The sequence below is a fragment of the Peromyscus leucopus genome, chromosome 1 (genome assembly GCF_004664715.2).
Source record: "Peromyscus leucopus breed LL Stock chromosome 1, UCI_PerLeu_2.1, whole genome shotgun sequence".
Taxonomy (NCBI): domain Eukaryota; kingdom Metazoa; phylum Chordata; class Mammalia; order Rodentia; family Cricetidae; genus Peromyscus; species Peromyscus leucopus.
In genome coordinates, this window is record NC_051063.1 from 175799757 (window position 1) to 175824815 (window position 25059).

Sequence of the window (25059 nt, forward strand, 5' to 3'; positions counted from 1 at the left end):
GAACTCAGATCATCAGCCTTAGCAGTAAGTGCCTGTACCCCCTGAGCCACATCACTGGCCCTAGGTTGTTATTTGGGCTTTATAAAGATTTTATGTGTGTATATATGTGCACTACTGTGTGCGTGCGTGTGCGTGTGCGTGTGTGTGTGTGTGTGTGTGTGTGTGTGTGTGTGTGTGTTGGGGGGGGGTGCCTGCAGAGGCCAGAACAGAGCCCAGATCCCTTGGAACTGGATTTACTGATGTCTATGAGCTGCCGTGTGGGTGCTGGGAACCAAACTCAAGTCCTCTACAAGAACTGCCAGTAGCCGGGCGGTGGTGGCGCACACCTTTAATCCCAGCACTCGGGAGGCAGAGCCAGGCGGATCTCTGTGAGTTCGAGGCCAGCCTGGGCTACCAAGTGAGTTCCAGGAAAGGCTCCAAAGCTACACAGAGAAACCTTGTCTCAAAAAAACCTTAAAAAAAAAAAAACAAAAAAAAAACAGCCAGTGTTCTTAACCACTGAGCCATCTCTCTAGCCATGCCCGCCCCCCACATGGTTTTTGTTGGTTGGTTTGAGACAGAGTCTCACTCTATAGCCAAGGCTGGCCTCAAACTCACAGCAATCCTCCTGGCTCAGCTTTCCAATTGCTAGTGTTTCTGCAGCAGCAGCTTTCTCTTGGTAGCCCAGGATACCCATGTACTGGGGAGCCTTCTGCCGCTGCCTCCCACGTGCTGGGACTGCAGGCACATGGGCCATACCTAGCTCTGTTAAAAGGCATTTACACTTTTACTGCAACACAATAAGGATTAGGACCTAACCGAGAAAGCATTTAAAAGCCCAGTTCCACACGGCTTTCACATCAAACTCATCAGCACAGTCTGTGTGTACCACAGGATGGGGCGTGGAGTCAGGTATGAACCTTAACGACCGCGGGAAGGAATGTCCAAAACCATGCTGGACAGACTCAAGATCCCTCCATCCTAAGACCCAGTGGTGGAAGACCCAGGGAAATGGAACCAGTCAACAGAGCGACCTAGGGTGGGGAAGACAGCAGCTCTGTCTAACACACTAGACATGCAGGGGTCACAGCCTGCACACACACATACACACACACACACACACACACATACACACACACACACACACACACACACACACACACACACGCCTTAACAGCAGCACAGCTGGGCATGGGGCACACACCTGTAATCCGGGCACTCAGGAGGCTGAAGCCATATAGATCTGGAGCTTCTGGCCAGCATGGGCTAAATAGGTGAGTAGCCCCTACAAAAACAGCAAGACTCTGAGTGACATAGCAGATTTTAGGTTTCCTGGAGAAAGAAAAATAAAAGGGCAAATCAAAGCCAGGTGACGGGTCGATACCTTAATTCCACCACTGGGGGATGCTGAGGCAGGAGGATTGCTTTGTTTGAGGTCAGCCAGGGATACATAGGAAACCCTACCTCAAAAAAAAAAAAAACTCCTCAATGGAGGGTGCAGAGGTGGTTCAGCAGTTACAAACACGTGTTGCTCTTGCAGAGGATCCAGGTTCAGCTCCCAGAAACAACATGGAGACTTACAACCATCCATAACTCCAGTTCCAGGGGCCCCAATGCCTCCTCTGACCTCTGCGGGCAGCAGGCATGCGCATGATGTACATACGTGCACGCAGGCAGAACATTCATGCACAGAAAATAAATAAATCTAAAAGTACAAAAAAAAAAAAAAAAAAACCACAAAAGTTGGGAAGGCTGGAGAGATGACAACTCAGGCAGTTAATATTTGCTGATTGTGCCGGGCAGTGGTGGCGCACGCCTTAATCCCAGCACTCGGGAGGCAGAGTTCAAGGCCAGCCTGGTGTACAAAATGAGTTCCAGCACAGCCAGGATTGCTTCTCAGAGAAACACTGTCTCACGAATATTTGCTGTGCTTACAAAAGACATGGGTTTGGTTCCCAGCACCCACATCAGAGTGCTCACACACACCTACATGTAACTCCAGCTCTGGAATATCCTCTGAAGTTATGAACACACATGGTATACATTCACACAGACACAGATACACATAAAGATGAATCATAGGCTGGGCATGGAAGCAGAGGCGGGCAGATCTCTGCTAGTTCAAGGCCAGCTAGGGCTACATAGAGAGACCCTGTCTTAAAAAAAAGAAAAGAAAAGAAAGAAAGAAAGGAAAAAAGAACCCTAAAAGAAAGAGCAACTTATTGTATGGAAAATATTTGGATAGTGAGAGTAGGCAGAAGTCACAGTGGTATATGAACTTTCTAGAAGTTGTACAAGACCCATACCCCCCAATGCTGGGGATGAAGCCAACAACCTTGTGATTATTAGAGGGGCTCTATCACTGAGCCACACCCCCAGCCCCTCACTGGGGGATTCTAGGCAGGGGATCTACCACTGAGCCACACCCCAGCCCCTCACTGGGGGATTCTAGGCAGGGGCTCCACCACTGAGCCACAACCAGCTTGATACAGGATTTGTAAGAACAGAGAGAGAACAAAATGCACTAATTTTTACAAACACAGGTTCATGAATTTTTCCCAAGGTAATACATTATTCATTTTATCCAAAATGCCCTAGTACAGACGTCACCAAGCCAGCCAGGATCAATGGTGATTTTTAATGATAGAATTTTAAGTAGAGCTGAGTGTAGTGGTGCTTGCTTTTAATTCCATCATTCAGGAGACAGAGGCAGATGGAGCTCTGTGAGCTCCAAGTCAGTCAGGAGAACATAGTGAGACCTTGTCTCAAAAAATATTAAAAAAAAAAATTTACTGTGGAAGTGTGGAGATGAGAAGACAACTGTGAAGTCAGTTCTCTCCCACCGTCACTGGGATCCAGGGACCAGGCTTCTACTGTCTGACAGATGGCTGCGGACCACCTTAGGGAGTGCTAGAAACGGAACCCAGGCCCTCTGGAAGAGCAGCAGCCAGTTCTCCTAACTCCTGAGCCATCTCTCCAGCCCCACTAATATAGTTAAACTGATTACTTTATATGCAAAGTGATAAATGTAAAAGTGTAAAGTGTTTTGCCTTCGTGTATGTGTGTATGTGCACCCCAAGTGCTTGGTACCCACGGAGGGCAGGAGAGGACATCCAAGCCCCTAGGGAGGCACGAATGATTGAGTGCTGGGATCTAATCCCAGCCCTCTGCAAACACAGCAAGTGCTTAGTTGTGGAGCCGTCTCTCTACCCTTTATTTACACGTATGTCTGTGTGAGTGTGTAAACATGTGTCGGTGACCACAGAGGTCAGAAGAGCGTGTGGCATCCCCTGGAACTGGAGTTATAGACGATTGGGAGCAGCTGGCCGGCCACGTGGGTGCTGGGTTTGGAACCTGTCCTCTGAATCGTAACCAGTGCTCTCAAGCCCTGAGCCATCTCTCCAGCCCCCTTTAAGTTTTTTTTTTTTTTGAGCTGAGGATCGAACCCAGGGCCTTGTGCTTGCTAGGCAAGCGCTCTACCACTGAGCTAAATCCCCAACCCAATATGTATATTTAAGTGTTTTACATTGTATTTGCGTATACATGTTGGGGTGGTATGCAGCTGGCAGGAATCAGTTCTGTCCTTCCATCAGGTGGGTCCCAGGGATAGAACTCAGGTCGTCTGTCTTTGCAACTGGTTCCCATGCCCCCTAAGCCTTCTTACCAGTTCAGTGATCCCTGATAATTTGAGTTCAGTGAAGCCTAAACTTGTCTTCGGCATTGAAAAGTTTAGTGTGTTTAGTCAAAATATACTTTCTCCCACCCAAATTTATTTTTATTTTTTTAATGTGCATTGGTATTTTCCCTGCATATATGTCTGAAAGGGCATTGGATTCCCTGGAACTGGAGTTACAGTTGTGAGCTGCCATGTGGGTGCTGACATTGAACTTGGGACCTCTGGAAGAGCAGACAGTACTCTTAACCTCTGAGCCATCTCTCCAGGCCCTGTTTAGTCAAAATATTATTTTTTTTAAAGACAGGATCTCACTATGTAGCACTGGATAGCCTGAAACTCACTATGTAGACCAGGCTGGCATCGAGCTCAGAGCCATCTGCCTCCGCCCACTGGGGAGCTAGGATTCAAGGTGTACACCACTATGCCTAGCTAAAAAAAATTTTTGAGACAGTGTCACAGCCCAGGCTGGCCTTTAGCTCCTGATTCTTCTCCCTGTGTCCTCTTCCCAGATAAAAACCTCAAACCCGCTTCCCAAATGCTGAAATTAAAGATGTGTGCTTGCACACCCGGTGTTAGTCAGGTTTTCAGAACACTTCATCCCATGCATTGACACCATTTTATTGTTAAAAATGTGCTCCGGAGTGACAATATTTATCCTTGGCTTTCCCTGCGACTTGTGGGGGAGTGTTTGTCGTCATGGAGAGACTACTGGGAAAGTCACACATCCACATGTGTACACACACACACACACACACACACACACACACACACACACCACAGCTACCGCCATTAAGACAGCATCACATCACAATACTTTTGCCTTCAAAGGACAGAGAACTCTACATGGTAGATGGGTAGTTGGATGGCTCTGGGTGAGAGAACGTCATCTCCTTGAGTGGGAGCCAAGATGGGGGGAGATTTGTGGACACATTCATATATAAGCACATTACCCCAGCGATGAGGCTCCCAATATCCTTTCCAGGAAGGAGATAGGGACCCCTAGCTTCCCAGACTGTGTGAACAGCCCACCCCTGGAGTCCACACCAGTCCATCTCTCCAGCCCTCATGATCCGCACTTCCAATGTGATGCCACCAGGGCACAGAAAGTCCCTCCCAATATTCACATAACAGATTCCTTTTCACATGTGGCGGCATCCCCAGCGGGTCCCCGGTACTGTTTGAGAAGGGGGTTCCCCTCCTCTGTGGTGAGGGGCAGTGGATTCAGAGGCAGGTCGTTCTTCACATGGATCAGTTCAGGCTCTGAGCTTGGCGGCATCTTGGTACGGTCCACGTAACTCTGAAGCAGTCCTGCCCCAAACGCGTCACCTTCCACATTGAGGATGGTACAGGACCTGTCCCTAAAAGGGCACAAGCATCGACAAAGTCAGAGGGAAGGGAGAGGAGGCCAGGGCCCAGGCGCTAGAAAACACGTTCCGTGAGATAGGGTCTTCTCTCCATAACTGTCCTGGAACTCATCATGGAGAGGGACCAGGCTGGCTTCAAACGCACAGAGATTAAAGGTGTGCAACACACACACACACACACACACACACACACACACACACACACACACACACGACACCCTTACTTTTTCAGACAACATCTCTCACTGAATCCACCATGATCACGTCAATCAGGGAGATGGACGGGCCAAGGAGCTCTTACAGACGCATCTGTCTCCCTCAGGCCCAGGTTCTACGTGGGTGGGAGGGATGCAAATAGGCCTCTACATGTGTAGCACATACAATCTTCCCATTGTACAGATGGGGAAGTTGAGACACAGGAAGATTAAGGTCACATTGTTACGACAGAACTGAGATTAAGCTGCCTGTCTTAGGAGTCATGGTTCCAAAGTACCACGGCTCACTGCCTTTCCGGGGTTCCTCATAAAACCCCAAAGATTTGGCCAAGTATAGGGGCTCACACATGTATTTCTAGTACCACGAAGTCTGAGGCAGAAGGACCATGAGTTTGAGGTTTGCTTGGACAACATAGTAAGTGATAGAGCAGCCAGGGTTACATAATGAGATCCAGTCTCAGACAAAACAAAAGAAAAACACCCCAAAGCAAACAAACAAATAATGGCAAGATGGCCCAGCAGGTAAAGGTGGTTCCTGTCCAAGACTGAAGGCTTGAGCCTGATCTCCAAAGTCCACACAAAAGTGGACGGAGAAAACCAACCACATCATGAAGCATACTCCATCCCTCATCATGCACGCACACACAAATAAAAATACATACATTATCATCATTATTTTTTGTTTTGTTTTTCAAGGCAGGGTTTCTCTGTGTAGACCTGGCTGTCCTGAATCTCTTAAATTCACCTGCCTCTGCCTCCCAAGTGCTGGGATTAAAGGTGTGCACCACCACTGCCAGAACATAAGGAGGAGGACTCAGGTTCCACATGCTCCCTTCTAGACCCGTCTTGTCTTTCCTCCTGGGCTCAGAAGTCCCTAGGCCCTTTCCCAGGCGGCTCCTCAGCACCCGCCCCCCCCCCCCACTCCCAAGGCCCCACTCACACTAGCCAGTCCACGGCCAAGATCAAGGAGATGTCCTTGACAGGGAGGCTGACGGCTTCCAAGATGATGGCAAGCGTGAGGACGCCCCCTGCTGGGATGCCTGCGGCCCCCACACTGGACGCAGTAGCTGTGACCCTGGGGAGGGAAGGGCGGTGAGATGGAGTATCGTGATGGGAAGGGGGGGGCAGGGCTCCTGGTCACAACTCGGCAGCACTCACAGGATGGTGATGATCTTCACGAAGTCCAGGGACACCCCGTTTAGCTGCGCGATGAACACGGCGGCCACACACTGGAACAGCGCCGCCCCGTCCATGTTGACCGTGGCGCCGATGGGCAGGATGAAGCGGCTGATGTGTTTGGCCACGCCGTTCTTCTCCTCCACGTACTTCATCATCAGGGGCAATGTGGCAGAGCTGATGGAGGGAGTCAGAGTGAGCCTGGGGGAGCGCTCCTGGACCGCAAAGGCTAGGCGCACAGTCCAACGGGACCACTCCCAAGCTGAGGGTGTCCTCTACCACTCAGCCCTAACCCACATCATCCGGGGACCCTGCCCACCAGTGTCCTTCCCGTCCCAAAGCAGGCACCCAGGATCCTACGAAACAGAGGGGTGAACAGTGCTTGGAGTACAGTGTGCTGTGTGCAGGAGGACTAAGTCTCAAATGCTCCCTCTAGACCCCTCTTATCTTCCTTCCTGTGTCCGGAAGTCTGCAAACACCCACAAAAAGCTGGATGTAGTGACACATCTTGTAACCTCAACCCCAGGGAGGGACCAAGTGTGTGTGTGTGTGTGTGTGTGTGTGTGTGTGTGTGTGTGTGTGTGTGTGAACGGTTTCCCCCTTCCTGAGACAGGGTCTCTCACTGTGCAGCTGGGGCTGGCCTGGAACTTGTTTGTAGACCAGGCTGGCCACTGACTCCCAGGTGCTGGGATTAAAGCACCGCCACGCCCAGCAAGGATTCCACGTTTGAGAGCAGCCAGGGTTAACATAGTGAGGAGACCTTGTCTCAAAATAAAGAGGGCCAGGAAGTAGGTCAGCGGTTAAGCCCGGTGAGGGCTGACGGGTGTGGCTTTCTGTGGAAGGGCCGATCCCTAGCAAGCACAAGGGCATGGTTCCACGAAAAAAGAGGAAAGGGGGCTAAGGTTGGCTCAGTCGGCAAGCACGATGCGCCTGAGTTCAACCCCTCGTGTAGGAAAAAGGATCCATTCCCTCCAGCTGTCCTCGGATCTCCACACATGCACACAAGAATAAACGCTTTTGTTGTTTTGCTTTTTTGTTTTGTTTTTTAAAAAAGGGAGGGGGAGTGTCTGAGGAGATGGCTCTAATTGCACAAACAGGAAGTCCAGAGTTCAAGTCCCGGTTCCCGTGTAAAAAAGTCAGTCATGCAATACAAGTATCTGTAATCCCAGCAGACCTCCCTACGGGGAGGGGAGGGAGGCCAGAAACTTGAAGGCCAGAGAGGAAAAACAAAGAGGGTGTTGTCTGACTTACTGAGTGTTCACACCTACCTATACGGCACACACACAAGAACAACAATACAACAGAGAGCAAAAAAGACAGCGTTTCTCTCAAGGGCAGTGGAACCCAGGACCCCAAGCAGCTGATGGAAGGGTCCGGAGAGATGGGACAGTGGTTAAGAACAGTTCTTGCTCTTCCAGAAGCCCTGGGTTCAATTGCCAGCTCACGGCTGTAACTACAACCCCAGGGGAGTCAAACACTCTCCTCTTGCCTCTGCACACCACATCCACTGCAGACATACATGCAGGTGAAACGCTGATACACACAAAACACAAAGGTTAAGAAGGAAAAAAGAAAAACTCACACTATTTCACAGGTCTTCAAACACCGATAGCCACCTCCCAGGTCCCTTTGTTACAACTGGCAACAGGCCTCACCTAGAAGAGGTCCCAAAGGCTGTGGCCAGCGGCGTCATGATACCCCACAGGAATCGATAGGGGTTTTTGCGGGTGAAGATGAAATAGATGAGGGGCAGAACCAGGAGCCCGTGGATGGCATGGCCCAGCAGGCAGCACAGGATGTATTTGCCGAGGCTGATGAAAAGCTGGCTTACGTCTTTCATCTCCACAATCTTGCTGGCCACCAGGAACAAGATGCCCACAGGGGCGTACCTGATCATCACAGAGACAGGTTAGTGCTGCTGACCACGTGACCGGCACAGCCAGGCCCTCCCTGTGCTCGGCACTTCAGCTGAGCACACGTCCCAGCCTCTCCCTCAAGTCTGGGGTTGCCCAGGGTACCGCCCCAAGACTGGCCTATGGGACACTCAGCTACCTGCAGACACGCTTCTTCCCTTTGAAGGCTGCCTGGCTGCGAGATGAAAGCCTGCGAGTCCCCATCCCCGCCAGAACAGCAGCCTCAGGTGAACACTTGACAATGAAAGAAGTACCCACCGCTCTGAGTCACCTGCTTTCTGGGTTTGCTTGTTATAGCAGCTGCTGTCAGAAACACTCTCAGTAAAAAGAAAAAAGGTGTGACGGGGTCACGCTAACTCCCAGGTCTGTGGCATTGGGGACAGACCCCAAGCCTTTGATCACGGCTGACTGACAGCCCACAGAGAGTTCCTATTACAAGCATGTCAGTCACAGCCACTGGAGCCAATACTGAATACGCATCTAAAAAGGACTACAAAGCTGCCCTTCCAGACACACAGGCATTAGTTAAGTTGTGAGATCACAAGTCCAAGGCCAGGAATGGAGAGATGGCTCAGCAGTTATGAGCACTGGGTGCTTTCCCACAGGATCCAGGTTCAGTTTCCAGAACCCACACGGTGGCTCACAACAGCCTGGAACCCCAGCTCCAAGGAATCTGGTGCTCTCTTCTGACCTCCACAGGCACTGAATACACATGAAAAAAGTTAAAGACCACGAAACCCTGTCTCAAAAAGAAAAGAGGGCTGACAAATGTGGCACAGTGTAGAACCCCTGCCTAGAATCCCCCAGTGAGGGGCTGGGGGTGTGGCTCAGTGGTAGAGCCCCTGCCTAGAATCCCCCAGTGAGGGGCTGGGGTGTGGCTCAGTGGCAGTTCAAATCTCTGCTTTTAGTCTTCAACACAAAATGAAGAAAACACCAATCACTAACTTACAGGATGAGTTGAGACACTAGCTGGGAAGCATATGTACACAGTCCCACTTCTGGTCCAACAACCATCCCTGTCTCCCAGAGCAAAGACCCCAAGGTGCACTTGCTGTCGGCTAGGATTCCCAATACCCTCCTGCCTAGCTGCCATGGCGGACTGTCTCCTCACCTTTTTCCTTTACACAAAATGGCACCCGTTCCCAGTCACCTGTGCAACTAGGAAGAGCCAGTTGGCCAAGCCCTAGCCACTCAGACTTGCCCGGAAACTTTCTAAGTGCAAATGCTTAAATAAATATTTGCCATTGTTTACTCTGAGCATGGGACAGACCAGGCACTGTCCTGAGAACAGTACGCATATTAACTCTTTTGTGACCTCTGAAGCAGCCGTCACGGGCCCCAGTGTCTACGGAGAACAATCTAGGCCCAGGAAATCAAGTCTAACTTGAAAGCAGAAGTCACAGTGGGAATGGGCAGCACCAGGGTGGGAAACCGGGCTGTCTTGGAAGCTGTTCTCACTCACATCACCGCTTCGCTACTCCAGCACAGTGATCTTACTGACCAAGGCATACTAGGGGTATGGTTGTGGCTCAGTGGTAGAGCCTGGAGCCCAGAACTCCCTCCCATCTCCAAAGCGAAGGGCTGGGGGCGTGGCTCAACCCAGGAGTACTTACTTAACAGTTACTTGGCTCTGGTTCAGATCCCCAGCACCACTCACAAATAATACTGAATGTGGTGGTGGATGCCTGTGTCCCATCACTTGGGTGCAAGAATAGGGGAACTGAGTTTGAGGCAAGCTTGGGCTACATAGTGAAACCCTCTTTCCAAAAATCTACAACAAAAAGGCAAACCCAATGAGTATGGCTTTTTCTGGTTTGTTTTTTTTTTTGTTTTTTTTTTTTTTTTGAGACAGGGTTTCTCTGTGTAGCTTTGCGCCTTTCCTGGGACTCGCTCTGTAGACCAAGCTGGCCTCGAACTCACAGATATCTGCTTGGCTCTACCTCCCGAGTGCTGGGATTAAAGGCATGTGCCACCGCCGCCCGGCTTGTTTTTGTTTTTTTGGAGACAGAGTTTCATTATGTAGCTCTGGCAGTCCTGGAAGTCACAGAGATCCACCTGCCTCTGCCTCCGAGTGCTGGGATTAAAGGTGTGCACCACCACTGCCTGGCTTGTTTGTTTGTTTTTTTATAATTTATTTATTTGTATTTCATGTGCATTGGTGTTTTGCCTGCATGTATGTCTGTGTGAGGGTGTCAGGTCCACCGGGACAGGAGTTACAGACAGTTATGAGCTGCCATGTGGATGCTAGGAATTTAACCTGGGTCCTCTGGAAGAGCAGCCAGTGTTCTTAACCACTGAGCCATCTCGCCAGCCCCGGCTTGTTTTGTTTTTTAAGACAGTGTCTCTCTGTGTTGCCTGAGTGGCTTGGTACTAGCTATGTAGAACAGGCTGGCCTTGAACCCACAAAGATCCATCCGCTTGCCTCTGCCTTCCGAGTACTGAGATTAAAGGAATGTTTCACCATGCCTGGCTGAAGTTTTTCCATTTGATTCTATATGTATGAGTGTTTTGCCTGAATGTATGTTTATTCACCATGTGCATACCTGGTAGCCTAAAATGCCAGTAGAGGGGGTCTTATTCCCTGGAGCTGGAGTTACACATGGTTGTGAGCCACCATGTGGGTGCTAGGAATCAAACCCAGGTCCTCTGGAAGAGCACTGAGTGAGCTTAATCCCTGAACCATCTCTCCAGCCACTGAAAAATTACTTTTCTTAAAGATTTATTTTTTATTTTACATGTAAGGAGGCTTTGCTTGTATGTATGTATGTATGTATGTATGTATGTATGTATGTATGGGCACCACACTGGCCACAAGGGGCAACAGACTCCCCTGGAATCAGAGTTAGAGAAGCTTGCGAGCCACCCTGTGGATTCTGGGTACTCGATCTAGGTCTTCTGGAAGAGCTGACAGGGCTCTTAACCACTGAGCACTCTCTGCAGTCCCAGAAAAGATGTTTTTTTTTGCTTTTTGTTTTGGTTTGGTTTTTTGAGACAGGGTTTCTCTGTGTAACAGTCCTGACTATCCTGGAACTGGCTTTGTAGACCTGGCCAGCCTCGAACTCAGAGATCCGCCTGCCTCTACCTCCGGAGTATGCTTGTTTGTTTATTTGTTTTTAAGTAGCCATCTTGTCTTTTCTCTCAGTTTCTGATCTTTAGATCCAGGCCAGGTGGGCAGGGTCAGTTTGAGACCAGATGGATAAGGGGGAAACCAGAGGCATCTGCGTGTGGTTTTTGCTTTCATTTCCTGAAGTCACTTAACAAAAACCAGGAGAGCACTCACATCTGTGGCTGCTCACTAGTTAGGAGCCAGGCACAGGGGATGGAACGCAGGCGCCGTGAGGAAAGCCGAGTGATACCATGGCTTCTATGAGTCACCTACACTCTATGGCAATTGGGTAAGGCAGGCACTATTTCAGATCCTTAATTCAAAAGGAACCATGTTGTTACATCGAAAGCTGTGGTACATCAGTTTGGCTATCTTCCATCACCCTCTAGTATGATCAAGAAGGCAAATGCTTCAATCCTAGCAGCCATGGAATACAGAATGGTCATCATTTTATAGATGGGGAAACTGAGGCACGGAGAAGGCAAGTCACTTGTCCAAGGCCACATAGCTAGGGAATGGTGGACACTGGGTTCTAATGAAGACCCCCTCAGGCTCTGGTGAGCTGCACCGGGAGGCCCCCCCATATCTACAACAGACACGCCCATCCCTTGTCCCCACCACCTACCACATAATCCAGGAGACCAGGACCATGGTGGCGTCATTGAAGGAATTGAAGAAACGAATGAGCAGTTCTCCGTCAGGCCCCAGCTTCCTCAGGGCCACACCGAAGACGATGGCGAACACCACCAGGCCCAGGATGTTCATGCCCTCTACCTCACATCCCAGCTTTGGGAAAGGAACAGAGCGGGGTGGAGAAGACAGCGCGTTAACCCAGCTACACTGCACTTGTCCTAGGTCCTGCCGAGGCCCAGGAAACCAGATCAGGGGTCACCCGGAGAGAGTGGGGCTGGAACTGACGAGTCCTGGTTATTTTTTTATCAGCTTTACACAAGCCAGACTCGTCTGGGAAGAGGGAACAACCTCAGCTGAAAAAAAGCCTCGTCTATCAGACTGGCCCGTAGGCAGACCTGTGTGGCATTTTCTTGATCTGATTGGCCCGTAGGCAGAGCTGTGCAGCGTTTTCTTGATCTGATTGGCCCGTAGGCAGATCTGTGCGGCATTTTCTCGACTAACAATTAATGTGGGAGGACCAGGCCACACTGGTAGGTGCTGCCACCCCTGGGCAGGTGGTTCTGGATTCTCTAAGAAAGCAGCTGAGCAAGCCATGGAGAGCAAGCCAGTAAGCAGCCTTTCTCCTTGACCTCTGCCGGCTTCAGTTCCTGCCTCCAGGTTCCTGCCCCCGAGGCCCTTCATGACAGATGCACAGAGCCAAGGGAACACAAACCCTTTCCTTCCTAAGTTGTGCTTGGTCATGGTGTTTCTCACAGCACACACAATCTCCAAAAGCAACAGAAGGTGAGCATTCAGAGAACAAGAAGAAACCTACCCACTCTGGCCAACAGGAAATGAACTAGGCAGACGAAGTTTCAAGGAGGCTGAGGGGGTGGAGAAAGTACGCATTCTAGAGAGACAGGGGTCATGGAGGGTGGGGACTCTGGCCAATGAACAGGATTAGATTTGCACTGTGTAAAGGTGGGGGAGATGATGGGATCAGGTAGTGAGAGGGTGAGGAAGGACTGAATCCACCTGTGAGGGGGCTGGAGGTTGATCCTCAGAACCTCAGAAGACATTAAGGACAATGGAATTTCATAGGGTCTCTTCTGTATGTATACAGAGATAACCTTGAACTTTTTTTTGGAGGAGGGGGGTTTCTCTGTGTAGTTTTGGTGCCTATCCTGGAACTCACTCTGTAGCCCAGGCTGGCCTTGAACTCACAGAGATCCGCCTGGCTCTGCCTCCCGAGTGCTGGGCACCACCACCGCCGGCTAACCTTGAACTTTTGATCCTCCTGCCTCTACATCCCTAACGTGGGATCACAAGCACACACCACCACTCCTGGTTTACGTGGTGCTGCTAGGGACCAAGCCCGGTCGGTCACGTTCACACCAAACACTCCACCTCCTGAGCTCTATCTTCCCAGCTCCGAGGACCGCAGACTTTAGATCAAATTTCACACTGCACATTTTTGAGGGGGGAAGACTCGGACAGCAAAGGGTGGGAGGCAAACTGAAAAGCCACAGTGGGCCTGCGGTGCAGCTTCCTCAGCCCTTGTCCTGCTCACCTGGACCATGGTTCCGTTGATCTCTCTTTGTGTACAGGCAGGTGGCTGCAGACAGGGTTGGAAGGATTAGTGACATGTTGGCGGTCAGCATGGCTCCCCGCTACCACGCTGGGAACAGGATGCCCAAAACTAGCTCCACCGCCGCCCCGCGCCCGGACCCACGCAGCGCCCCCCAGCTTTTGAGACAGTCTCATATAGCCCATGCTGGCCTAGAGCTCCCTCTGTAGCCAAGGATGACCCTGAACTTTCCGTACTCCTATTTATTACTGGGCTCACAGGTGTGTGCCACCGTGCTTAGCTTACACAATGCTGGGGAATGAAGCCCCAGGGCTTCACACATACGAGGTAAGGACTCTGCCGACTGAACCACAACGCCAGTCTCAAGGATTGCAGAGTTTAAATCTAAAATCACACTAAACTTCTGGAAGATTCCAAAGACAAAGGAGAAGGAAGGCGGAGAAACGGAAAAAGCTACCCTTGGCCGGCGGCGGCGAGGCTCTACAGGACCCCCCCCTTCAGCTCACCTGTACTGCACAGGCGTTGGCGTCTTTGGGTGCATACGAGGTAGCGTACTGCAGAAAAAAAGTCAGTGTCAATTGTCACCAAAGCTACCACACACCATCCTGGGAACAAAGCCACACACCGGGCCAAAGCACCCCATTCCTCCCTCCCCCTCCTCTTTCCAAAGACAAGGTCTCTTGTAGCCCAGGCTGACTCCTAACTCCCTGTGTAGCCAAGGATAACCCTGAGCTCTCGGTCCCTCCCCATTGATGTCCCACGTGCTGGGATTATAGGTAAGGGCCATCGTGCCCAGCTTCATTTATTAAGGCGGTACCTCCTTGTGTGGCCTGAACTCTCCATTCTCTTACCTCAGCCTTCCTGAGCCAGCATTACAGGCTCTACCAAGCCTCCCCAACATCCTCATTTCTTTCTTCTTAAAATTTAATTTATTGTGTGTACGTGTGCCCAACATGTGCACACACACACCCCGACCCCGCCACGTTTGGAGGTCAGAGGATCACTGTGTGTTCCGGGAATCAAAATCAGGCTATCAACCTCCCACAGGAAGCACCTCTACCTGCTATCTGGTCAGCTCTCGTCACCCCCCCCCATGGCCCCCAGTCTCATTTCTTAATGGGAAAGGCATGGATGAGTCTCCATGGCAAACCGCTGGCAAGTTGCTACACGCCTTTTCCTCTTCTCTGCCCATCCCCACCCCACCCCCAGTCCCGTAGCACACCCGGGAAGACTCACAGAGCGGAATGCAGCAGACACCAGATTGGAGGGGAAAACATTCCTGCAGAAATAGACACTGTTGTTAGGTACTGTCGTGGGAGGGTGGGGAGGGGGCAGGCGGACAGGAGAGGGACGGGCTGGCCTCTTGGAGGGTGGTGATGGGAGTCTCTCCTTTCTTGTTCTTGGCTGTTTAAGAAAGGGTCTCCATGTAGCTCAGGCTGGCCTCAAACTTAATATGCAGCTGAAGGTGACCTCTTAACCTTCTTCTGCTTCTCCTGCATCTACCTCCTGAGTACTGGGATTACAATCACACTCTTTATAACACACACACACACACACCCCACACCATATATTCAGATAGTGTCTCATCATGTAACCCTGGCTGCCCTTGAACTCACAGAGATCCAACTCCCACTGTCAGTGTGCTGGGATTGAAGGAGTACACCACCATGTCAGGCCATAAACACTTATTTATTGGGGGGGTATGTGTGCCCCCACTGCTCTTGTGTGAAGTCAGTTTTCCCCATCTGTTGTGTGGGTCTCAGAAATCAAACCCAGGTCATCAGGCTTGGCAGCAAAAGTACCTTAAGCCCTTGAGCTGGACTCCCAGCATCCTTTTATTTTGCCATACTAGAGACTGAACCCAAGGACCTTGCCCACCCTACCACTGAACTACATTCTCAGCCCTCTTTTTATTTTTCAAGACAGGGTCTTGCAAAGTTGCCCAGGCTGGCCTCTAACTGCATCAGCCCAGGGCTTGCCTCAGACTTGTGATCTTTCAGCCCCTAGAGTAGCTGGAGGAATTAGTCCACCACCAGCAGCACACCTTTCCAGGATGTGGGAGTCTCAACTGGCCTCTTCTGGCCCCGGGAAGCTGGTGTTTCAGAACCAAGGGATTGTGGGTTGGAAATAAAAAAAATAAACAAAAAACCTGGGCTTTTGAGAGGCAGGCAATGGCAGGGTCATACCAGGCCTCAGCTCCACCCCCTACAACCATTTAATACCCTGGGTGTCTTGCATCAGCTACTTCCTGGAGGGGTGAGGACAGGGTGATCCCTAAGGGGCAGGCTGGTGGGTCGGAGAGCGCGGGAGGAGTTGCGGGGGGGGGGGGGGGGGGGGGGAGAATCTGGGCATGTAGAATCATGGCAGAGAGAGGGGACGGCTGTTCCCGTCATGAATATGCATCTGTCCTTGCAGTGTCTGCCGCAGGTCAGGTGGCAACAGCTACTGGTTCACACAGCCAACTCCTTTTTAACCGACTGCAGGTGTGTTGATGCAGGCGTGGGGACTGCTTCAAAGACAAGGCTACACAGGGTGACCCTGCCTTAAAGACACACACACACACACACACACACACACACACACACACACACACAGAGGAAACTGAGGCACAGAAAGGCAAGAAACTTTGCCCAAGGATTTTTGCTTGTCCTTGTTCTTGGGGGTGGGGTGGGGAGGTGAGAGTCTCATGCAGCCCAGGGCAGCCTAGAACTCCAGATCCTTTTGCCTCCATCTCACCAGTGGTGAGTCTTAGCGGTGTGGCCTCCACATGTCTAAAACAGAGGGCTTCAAGCTTCTACACAGCTAGCGGCATCATTCAAAGTGGCTCCAGGCCGGGCCGCAGTGGTGGCGCACGCCGTTGATCCCAGCACTCAGGAGGCAAAGGCAGGCGGATCTGAGTTCAAGGCCAGCCTGGTCTACAGAGCGAGTTCCAGGACAGCCAGGGCTACACAGAGAAACCCTGTCTGGAAAAACAAAACACACACACAAAAGTGGCTCTTTAAGTGTGCTAGTGGTGGGGGAAATGTAGATAATAAGGTCCCAGCACACACATGGCAGCTGGCAACCACCTGTAACTACAGTCCCAGGGAATCCAGTCACTTCTTTCGGCATCTGTGGGCACCAGGCACACATGTGGTGCACAGACACACACGCAGGCAAGACATTCGTGCATATAATAAAAAAAAAAATGTAGTCAGAGTGCCTAGAACCCTCCCTGTACGCCTACCTCACAGCTAGCTTAAGGCCACGTGTGCGTCTGTATGTTTACCTGAGCGCCAGCTGGCCATCACCAAGCGTCCTGGCTGAGACGGAGGGTGGGTGGCCAGCCAGCCAAGGGAGTCCCAGCTGTTCTGAGTTTGGGCGGGAGGGTGTGCCTGCTCACAGCCCAGGGCAGGGCCCGAGACCCAGCTAATCTGCACCAGCCAGGAGGCATACTCAGTATGGACAAGAAGAGCCCTGTCCTCCATCTCAGCTCCTGCTATGGGCCGGCCACAGAAGATGCCCTGTTTTCTGACTCACTTTTTCCTCCACCCCTTCTCGTTTCCTCCCAGGAAGTCCCCAATCTGAAGACACTGAATCAGAGGGCCTCATGGCAAGGCCACGTGGAGCCAGAGTCTAGAGTCCTCCAAAGTGGGGAGGGTAGAGAAGGGTAAGTGGGGGGGGGCACTGAAGGGGAGCACGCAGGAGGAAGTGAGAGGGTAAGGCAGAGAGAAGGCCCCGGAACGCTGACTGGCTGCTTGGGGTTAGAGAGTGAGCGGGAAGATGGGTCTGGGTGACGTGCGAGGACACTTGTCACTGGGGATCAGGAAGCCCCTCACATACCCACTGCACCTCCAACGGCTCCTGACAGAGTACAAGGGCCTTGGACCTTGGGTCCAAACCTTTTCCCAGAAACTCCTTCTCTGTGCCCTTTGCCACTCAAAAATTCCCTCCCAGTAGTTTGCACAGCTGTTCTTTGTGGAGCTGCAAACTTTTTCTATTTCTGAGGGAGTGCTTGGCTCTGGCTCTTTTCCTTAGATCAGACCTTGTATCTCTTTAGACACGCCACCCCTGCAAACCGAGTTAAGAGGCTTGAGGCCAGACTGCTAGGAGAGCAGCCTGAGCGATGCAGCAGACTTGTTTTCAATAAGCAAAATGATGCTCTGTTATCCCAGCCACTTGGGAGATGAAGTCAGGGAGATCAGGAGTTCAAGGCCATGCGTGGCTGTACGAAACCCTGCAACCTGTCTCCAAAAAACAAGACTAGGAAGGGTTCCTCCTTCTTCCTCTACAAGCCCTCCACATCTAGATCCGCGCCCAAATTTAGGGAACTTCCGTAAAAATTCACCCTTCCAAAGAGTTCGAGGTCCTGTTAACATTACCTTGGGTTTTCCTAGACTCTAGGAGGCGTGTCTTACTCTGGGGGATCTAAAGTCCCATCACTAGTGGTGGCACACATGTGTGAGATCCCTGCACTTGAGAGGGTGAAGCAGAAAGATTGCCATGAGTTCAGGGCCATCCTGAGCAACATAGACTCAAGAGTCCTTCCTTCCTCGAACGGTCATTGTCGTTTGTACCGGGCCCTTCCCACCCACCCCAATCCCCGGTGGGAACACACCTCGCGAGATCCAGGAAGGAATCCAGCACCTCCTTGGTGGGTACATTGTGGTCACAGGAGTCTCCCACCGAGCCGTTGATAGCGGTAAAGGCGGCGCCCGGCTTCAGCGCCAAAGCCAAGCCCACGCCGAGCGCGGACGCGAGCAGTGTGGTAACCAGGAAAAAGAGCAGCGCCCAGGCGCCTACACGGCCGAGGGCGCTAGGGTCCAGGCTGGCTGCACCCCCGATCAGGCTGCACACCACAAGCGGCAGGATGATCATCTTCAGCAGACGCAGCAGCAGCTCTCCCGGGAAGGCGAAGGCGGCCGAGCGCGCGGGGCCGAGCGCTTCAGCACCGCCCGCCGCCGAGACCCCCAGCCCTATCACCACGCCGGCCACCACCGCCGCCACCGTGAGCAACACCAGCAGGTTGGCGCGAAGACAGCGGCGCACCTGGTCCCAGGAACCGCAGCAGCCACCTGCTTTCCCGCCTTGGTCCTCTCTGGAGCCCAACGCCGGGCCACCGTTCGCGGTGGGATCCACCGCCACCACCCCTTTGGGGTCGGCCTTAGGGGGATCCACTGCCATGCTGAGCCGCAATTGGGGGTCCCTTGCGCGCCTAGAGACTGGGTGCAATGTTCTTGGGACGGAGAGTCAAAGCTGGAACTTTGCAGGGGTCCTTGAAGTGGTGTGTCCACAGGTTCTCGGAGGGTGGAGTGTCCTAAGCTCCCTGGGCTGTGCGCCGAGACCCCTTTACTTTTCCCAGTGGTGAGGGATCCCCAAAAACTGGGAGTTGAGAGCGCCTGAGTTGGTTTTTCTTCTTTTGGGGTGGGGAAGGCGGTTCTCCACACTAGGACGTGGGAATCTTTGACTCCGGGAAGGCTTTAGGGCGCCCAAGTGGCCGAGGTCTTCAAGAAGCTCAACCCAGGTGGCGTAGATCCGGGATGCCTGGCTCCGGGAGACCGGGATGCGGGTTCCCAGGGCTAGGGCGCCTGGCTCTCGAACCCTGGGTACTGGAGCCCTGGGAGGAGTGGACTGAGGGTCGCCAGTCCTAAAGAGGAAATCAGATTCCCAAATGCAAATAGGCAGAGGCCCGAGGAGGTGGAAAGTGGCGCCAAAGAGCGAAGAAAACACCTCCCAGGCCGCGCCGCGTGGCTCTGAGCCTGCTAGACGGAAGCGATTAGAATTAAAGGCGGAGGGCGGGGCCTGAGAAGGCGGAGGCCAGCCCGCGAGCGCTGATTGGCTACGGAGCGTTCGGCGCCAGGTGGTGAGCGAGGGGTGGGACCCAGATCAAAGAGGGGCTGGTCACCCAACCAAGGCTGAATAACAATGCCTGGACAGGGGCGGGGCCGGAGAGGGGGCGGGGCCAGAGAGCAAGCAAAGGCGTCCAAAAGGGGCGGGGCGTTGGGAAACTGTACCAAGCCACATCCATCCACCCGGACCTCACCCCGACCCCGCTAAGGAAATCTAGCTGTGGGTTGTAGTTGATTAACCACAGCAGGACTTCTAGAAAGGGCAGGCAGACATTGAAAGGTTACTTTTCTTTTTCGTTGTTTTTATTTTTATTTTTGAGATAAGGTTTCACGTAGCCCAGGCTGACCTTGAAGTGTTCTTGCCTCAACCTCCCAAATCCTGGGATTACAGGCCTGGACCATCATGTTCCTCTCCATTTAAAAAGTACTTCAGGAGGATAAACCAGGTGGTGGTGAATGACACACGCCTTTAAGTTCAGCACTCACGAGGCAGAGGCAGGCAGATCTCTTGAGCTTGAGTCCAGCCTGGTCTACACAGTGAGTTCCAGAACAGTTGAGGCTACCCAGAGAAACCTAGTCTCGAAAAACAAAAGAAGAAAGGAGGAAAGAAGGAAATAATTCCAGGAGGCTAATACTGAGAGATGGCTCCGCTGTTAAGAGCACTTGCTACTCCTGCAGAAGACCGGAATTGCGTTCCCAGGAGCTCCACGCTCTTCTGGCTGCTGCAGCCACTGCATGAATGTGGCATGCATGCATACATGTAGACAAACATACACATAAAATAAAAATAAACCTTTTTTAAATTCTGGGGAGCCTGGGCTGGAGCATTTTTCATTCCCAGCACTCAGGAGACAGAGGCAGGAGGTTGACATGGGGAGGAACAGTAATTGAAGGTCAGCCTCAGCAAGTTTGAGACCACCCTGATACATAAGACCGTGTGTGTGTGTGTGTGTGTGTGTGTGTGTGTGTGTGTGTGTAATCCATTTGTGTGCCAATAGGTCCATCCGCCCTCAAGTGGATGTGTGCAGGTGGATATCGGGTGTCATCCTCAATTGCTCTCTCCCTGTATTCACGGAATCTGAGCTCATCAGTTTTGGCTAGGCTTGGGGCTAGTGAGACCCTGAGGTCCTCCAGCCTGTGTCTGCTAGCACTAGGGTTACAGGTGTTCACTGTTGTGCCACGCTGTTACATGAATGTTGAGGATTTGAACTCCGGTCATCATGCTTGAGCAGCAAACCATCTCCCTAGCCAGGAAAAATGACCTTTTGCAGTCTGTTTCCTTAGACAGTCACAGATTGGGTGCTCCCCACAGGTGCATGGCAGATGCAACACACACACACACACACACACACACACAGGCACACGGGCACACACACGGGCACACGGGCACATGGGCACACACACACATGCACACGCACACGCACACGCACATGCAAGCACACACAAATAAATGTAACAATATTTTTAAAAACTGGCCTCAGGCCAATTCACCATAAAGTCCATTCTTAGTCTAGACAATGTCATTCTTCCTAGGGTAAGAAGAACAGACTCAGAAGGAGGAGGAAAGAGGCCTCCCGAACGCAGAATCTCAGGGGGACGCGTAGGGTGAGTCTCAGCCAGGAAAATGAGGCTGAAGGGTGGGGGTTAGGATTGGCTGGGAGTGTTCTGCCCCACTGCCTGCCCCTTGTAAGAGAAGAAACTCACAAACTGGTTCCAGCTAGCTCTCTTCGCTGTGGCCCAACCTCCTACCCGGATTCCTTCAGATTTCATCAGTGGGAGAAAGGCCTGGGGCTTCCCGGAGGGTAAAGGGGGGCAGTGAGAGGCTGGGCTGAGCCATGGGAGCCTGCCTGGGCTCTGTGGACCACCTGGGAAATGCCCGGAGGGGTGGCTCTTCCAGAAAGTCTGGTGTCTGCCTGCAGGAGGGACAGAGGACGCTTCAGGGCGGGCAGGCGCTCACCCACAGCTCTTGTTCAGGTCTGCATTCCTAACTATGGGAGATTCCAAGTTCATGACCAGCCTGGCCACAGCCAGTGACACCAGGAGTAAACATGGGCATGAGGGGAAGACTAGCCCGAGAGACAGAGAGAGGGCAGGGAGGGCTTGTTGGAGGAGGAGGCATCCATATCAGCTTTTGAAGGATGGTGCCATCCAATTGGAATCCCAGCACTCAGGAGGCTGAGGCAGGGGGATTGCTGTAACTCTGAAGAGGCTACCTTGGGCTACCAGTAGTGGGTACCAGGCCAATCTGGGTCATACCGTGACACCCTGTCTCAAATAAAAAAAAGTATATGGAGGATGTATATAGGTTTGATGAAAATACTACACCATCTTCTCATTATTAAAGCGTTTTAAAAATTGCATTTCATTATTTACTGTGTGCGAGTCCATGCTCATAAATGTGTTGAAGCCAGAGGACACCTTGCATTATTAGTAACTTCTCTTGTTCTACCATGTGGGGCCTGGGGATTGAACTCAAGTCTTCAGGTTTGGCAGCAAGTCCCTGAGCCTTCTCCGCCACCCTGCTCCTGTATGGTCTTCCCAGCAACCATGTTTTCCCGGCTTCGTAAGATAGGCAAGCCCTCACCGCGCATGGTCCGACGTCCTGTTGTGCGTTTGCTTCAGTCCCCGTAATTTATTAGATTAAACCCAAATCCAGGACTGTACACATTTCAGCTGCCCGGAGGCTCAGGAGCTGGGAGTTAATTACATAAATTATCCATTTCCTGCTGGCCTTTCAAACCTGCCTCCTCACTGGAAGGTGATTTCAGCAAGGTCAACAGCCCCTGCTGGGAGACAGGAAGCCCCTGTAGACGCGGGGTTCCTGCAGAATTTGTAGGTGACTTTGCATACGAACAGGGCTTTCGGATTCTGCCACAGACAGAAGCCAAGGAGTGAAAAATGAGGCTGAAAGGTGGAATCAAAAGGGACCCATTTTTACCAATATTGAACTTTTTAGGAATTTAACTGTAAAGGGAAAAGTCAAGGAATGGGGAGAGAGAGGAAGGGCAGAAGTGACTGGGAGGGAGGTGGGACAAATCTATTAGAATCTGGACAGGTAACATCCCTGAGCAACAGACTTCTGTTGTATTTTATTCAAATATTTTGCCGGGCGGTGGTGGCACACCCCTTTAATCCCAGCACTCGGGAGGCAGAGGCAGAGGCAGGCGGATCTCTGTGAGTTCGAGGCCAGCCTGGTCTCTAAAGCGAGTTCCAGGAAAGGCACAAAGCTACACAGAGAAACCCTGTCTCGAAAAACCAAAAAAAAAAAAAAACCATTTTATGTGTATGGGTGTTTCCACCAGCACATGTGCCTGTGTGCCACGGGCATGTCTCAGAGGCCAGAAGAGGATGTCAGAACCCTGGAACTGTAGCTACAGAAGGTTGTGAGGTGCCATGTGGGTGCTGGGAACTGAAACTCCAATCCTTTGTCTTTGCAACCCAACAGGAAGTCGGGACTGTTTGTGATTGCTGTGGAACCTAACCTATCCCCATTGAAACAGCCTGATGAAGGGAGGGAGAAGTAATTTATTTTTATTTATTTATTTATTTATTTATCTATTTATCTATCTATCTATTTATTTATTTTGGTTTTTCAAGACAGGGTTTCTCTGTGTAGCTTTGGAGCCTTTCCTGGATCTTGCTCTGTAGACAAGGCTGGCCTTGAACTCACAAAAATCCGCCTGTCTCTGCCTCCCAAGTCCTGGGATTAAAGGCATGTGCCACCACTACCCAGCTCTATTTTTAATTTTTTTTTTGTGAGGATTCTTTTTAAATTAATTTACGTGTGTGTGTGTGTTTGTACATGTGCTCGCAATGTATAGAGGCTGGAGGACAACTTCAAGGAGTCATTTCTGTCCCCTGTGAGTCCTAGGGATTGAACTAGCATCTTCAGGCTTGGTGGCAAACACCTTTGCCCACAGAATCATCTCGCTGGCCCCTTTTTTTCTTTCTCATCCTCTCTTTTTAAAACAACAACAAGCTGGGCAGTGGTGGCGCACGCCTTTAATCCCAGCACTCAGGAGGCAGAGGCAGGCGGATCTCTGAGTTCGAGTACAGCATGGTCTACATAGTGAGTTCCAGGACAGCCAGGGCTACACAGAGAAACCCTGTCTGAAAAAAAAACAAAACAACACCAAAGCCAGCATCTTTCTATATAGCCCTAGCTGTCCTAACTCAATGTGCAGGCTGACTTTGAACTTGTAATCCTCCTGCCTCTGCCTCCTGACTGCTGAGATTACAGATGTGTACCACCAGGCCCAGTCTGCAGCCCAGTGCCCAGGTTAAGTGAGCTGTTGTTAACAACAGCCTCCTGATTCCAACCTGTGTGCCCTGAGCCAGTGCGACCGAGTCTCGTCTCTTCCCTTGACATTCATCTATATGGGTGTGTATTTCATTCTCTAAACATTACAAAGTGGGCACGACTATCACCAGGCACTTGGGAGGCTGAGGTAGGAGGACTGACAGAGTCTAGCCTGGGCTACGCAGGGAGCCTCTGTTCCCAAAAATAAATAAATAAACAAATAAAATGGGGTTCAGAAATACAGCTCAATGACAGGCTGAACATTTAACATGCACAAGGCTCTGGGATCCATATTGTCCTCAGTACCAGCTAAAGAAACAACTAACAAAGAACCTAAATAAATAAAGAGGCTATTGTTTTGGGCCAGGCTGCTGCCCCGGGCCCCAAAGACCTACAGATGAAGATGCAGTGGTAAGGCTGGAGAGATAGCTCTGTGGGTAAAATGTTTGCTGCGTGCTTGCGTGAGGACCTTGGTTCTATGCCCAGTGCCCAAACGACACATCATATAACATTACTAGTGGTGCACACTCGTAATCCCAGCACTGGAGGGCAGGAAACCCATTCTGGCCAAAGCAGTGTTTTCAGGCCAGTGAGGTGAGGTGCTCTCCCAGCCTGCCTTCAGCGACTCAAGGCTTGGGCTACATCATCACCAGTCACCAGTCACTAAATTCATTCCATGTGTGTACCCTTTAAAAGGTCTCCGCCATCTCAGACTGCTCTCGCGCTCTCTGCTCGGTCTCCATCTGTCTGTCTGTCTGTCTGTCTATCTATCTGTCTCTCTCTCTCCAGCTCTGAGATGGCCTTTCACGCCCCCTCCCCCATAAACCTCTTACATGAGATGTGTTTTGTGGTGTGATCTTTGTGGCATACCTTGGCTCTGACCCTCAGGGTACTCTGCTAAGCTAAACCCTAACAGGTACCCTGTCCCCCAAACCAAGATAGATGCCTCCTGAGGAACAACACACAAGTTTGACCTCTGGCCTCCATGTTCAAACGTGCGCGCGCACAGACACACACACACACACACACACAGACACACACACACACACACACACACACACACACACACGCTCTCTCGTGCAAACAGCACATACACTCTGTGACACATCTGGTGTGCCAATCCTACACAGACTACTCCCCCCCCTCCCCGCCTGTCTTATCACACCCCTTTCTGTCACCCCATCGTCTTCAGATTCCGCTCAGGGATCCTGAGTCTCCCGACCCCCAGCCTACAGGCCCCTCAGTAACCTGGACTCTCCCATCCCTACATCGCTCTCCCTGGGTTGCTCCTCTCAGAGGCTG

General features: G+C 51.5%; 1 protein-coding gene across 1 annotated transcript; it reads right to left on the reverse strand.

Annotated features, from left to right (window-relative positions):
• Window positions 1-4252: 4252 nt before the first annotated feature.
• Window positions 4253-19392, reverse strand: Slc1a5 (solute carrier family 1 member 5). Its single transcript, XM_028854944.2, has 9 exons — window positions 18227-19392; window positions 14866-14908; window positions 14136-14183; window positions 13612-13656; window positions 12055-12215; window positions 8066-8299; window positions 6393-6587; window positions 6175-6309; window positions 4253-5013 (listed from the first exon to the last, which is right to left on the reverse strand). Exons 1-9 carry the CDS (start codon window positions 18790-18792, stop codon window positions 4776-4778), a joined length of 1665 nt encoding a protein of 554 aa, XP_028710777.1. The 5' UTR covers window positions 18793-19392; the 3' UTR covers window positions 4253-4775.
• Window positions 19393-25059: the final 5667 nt, after the last annotated feature.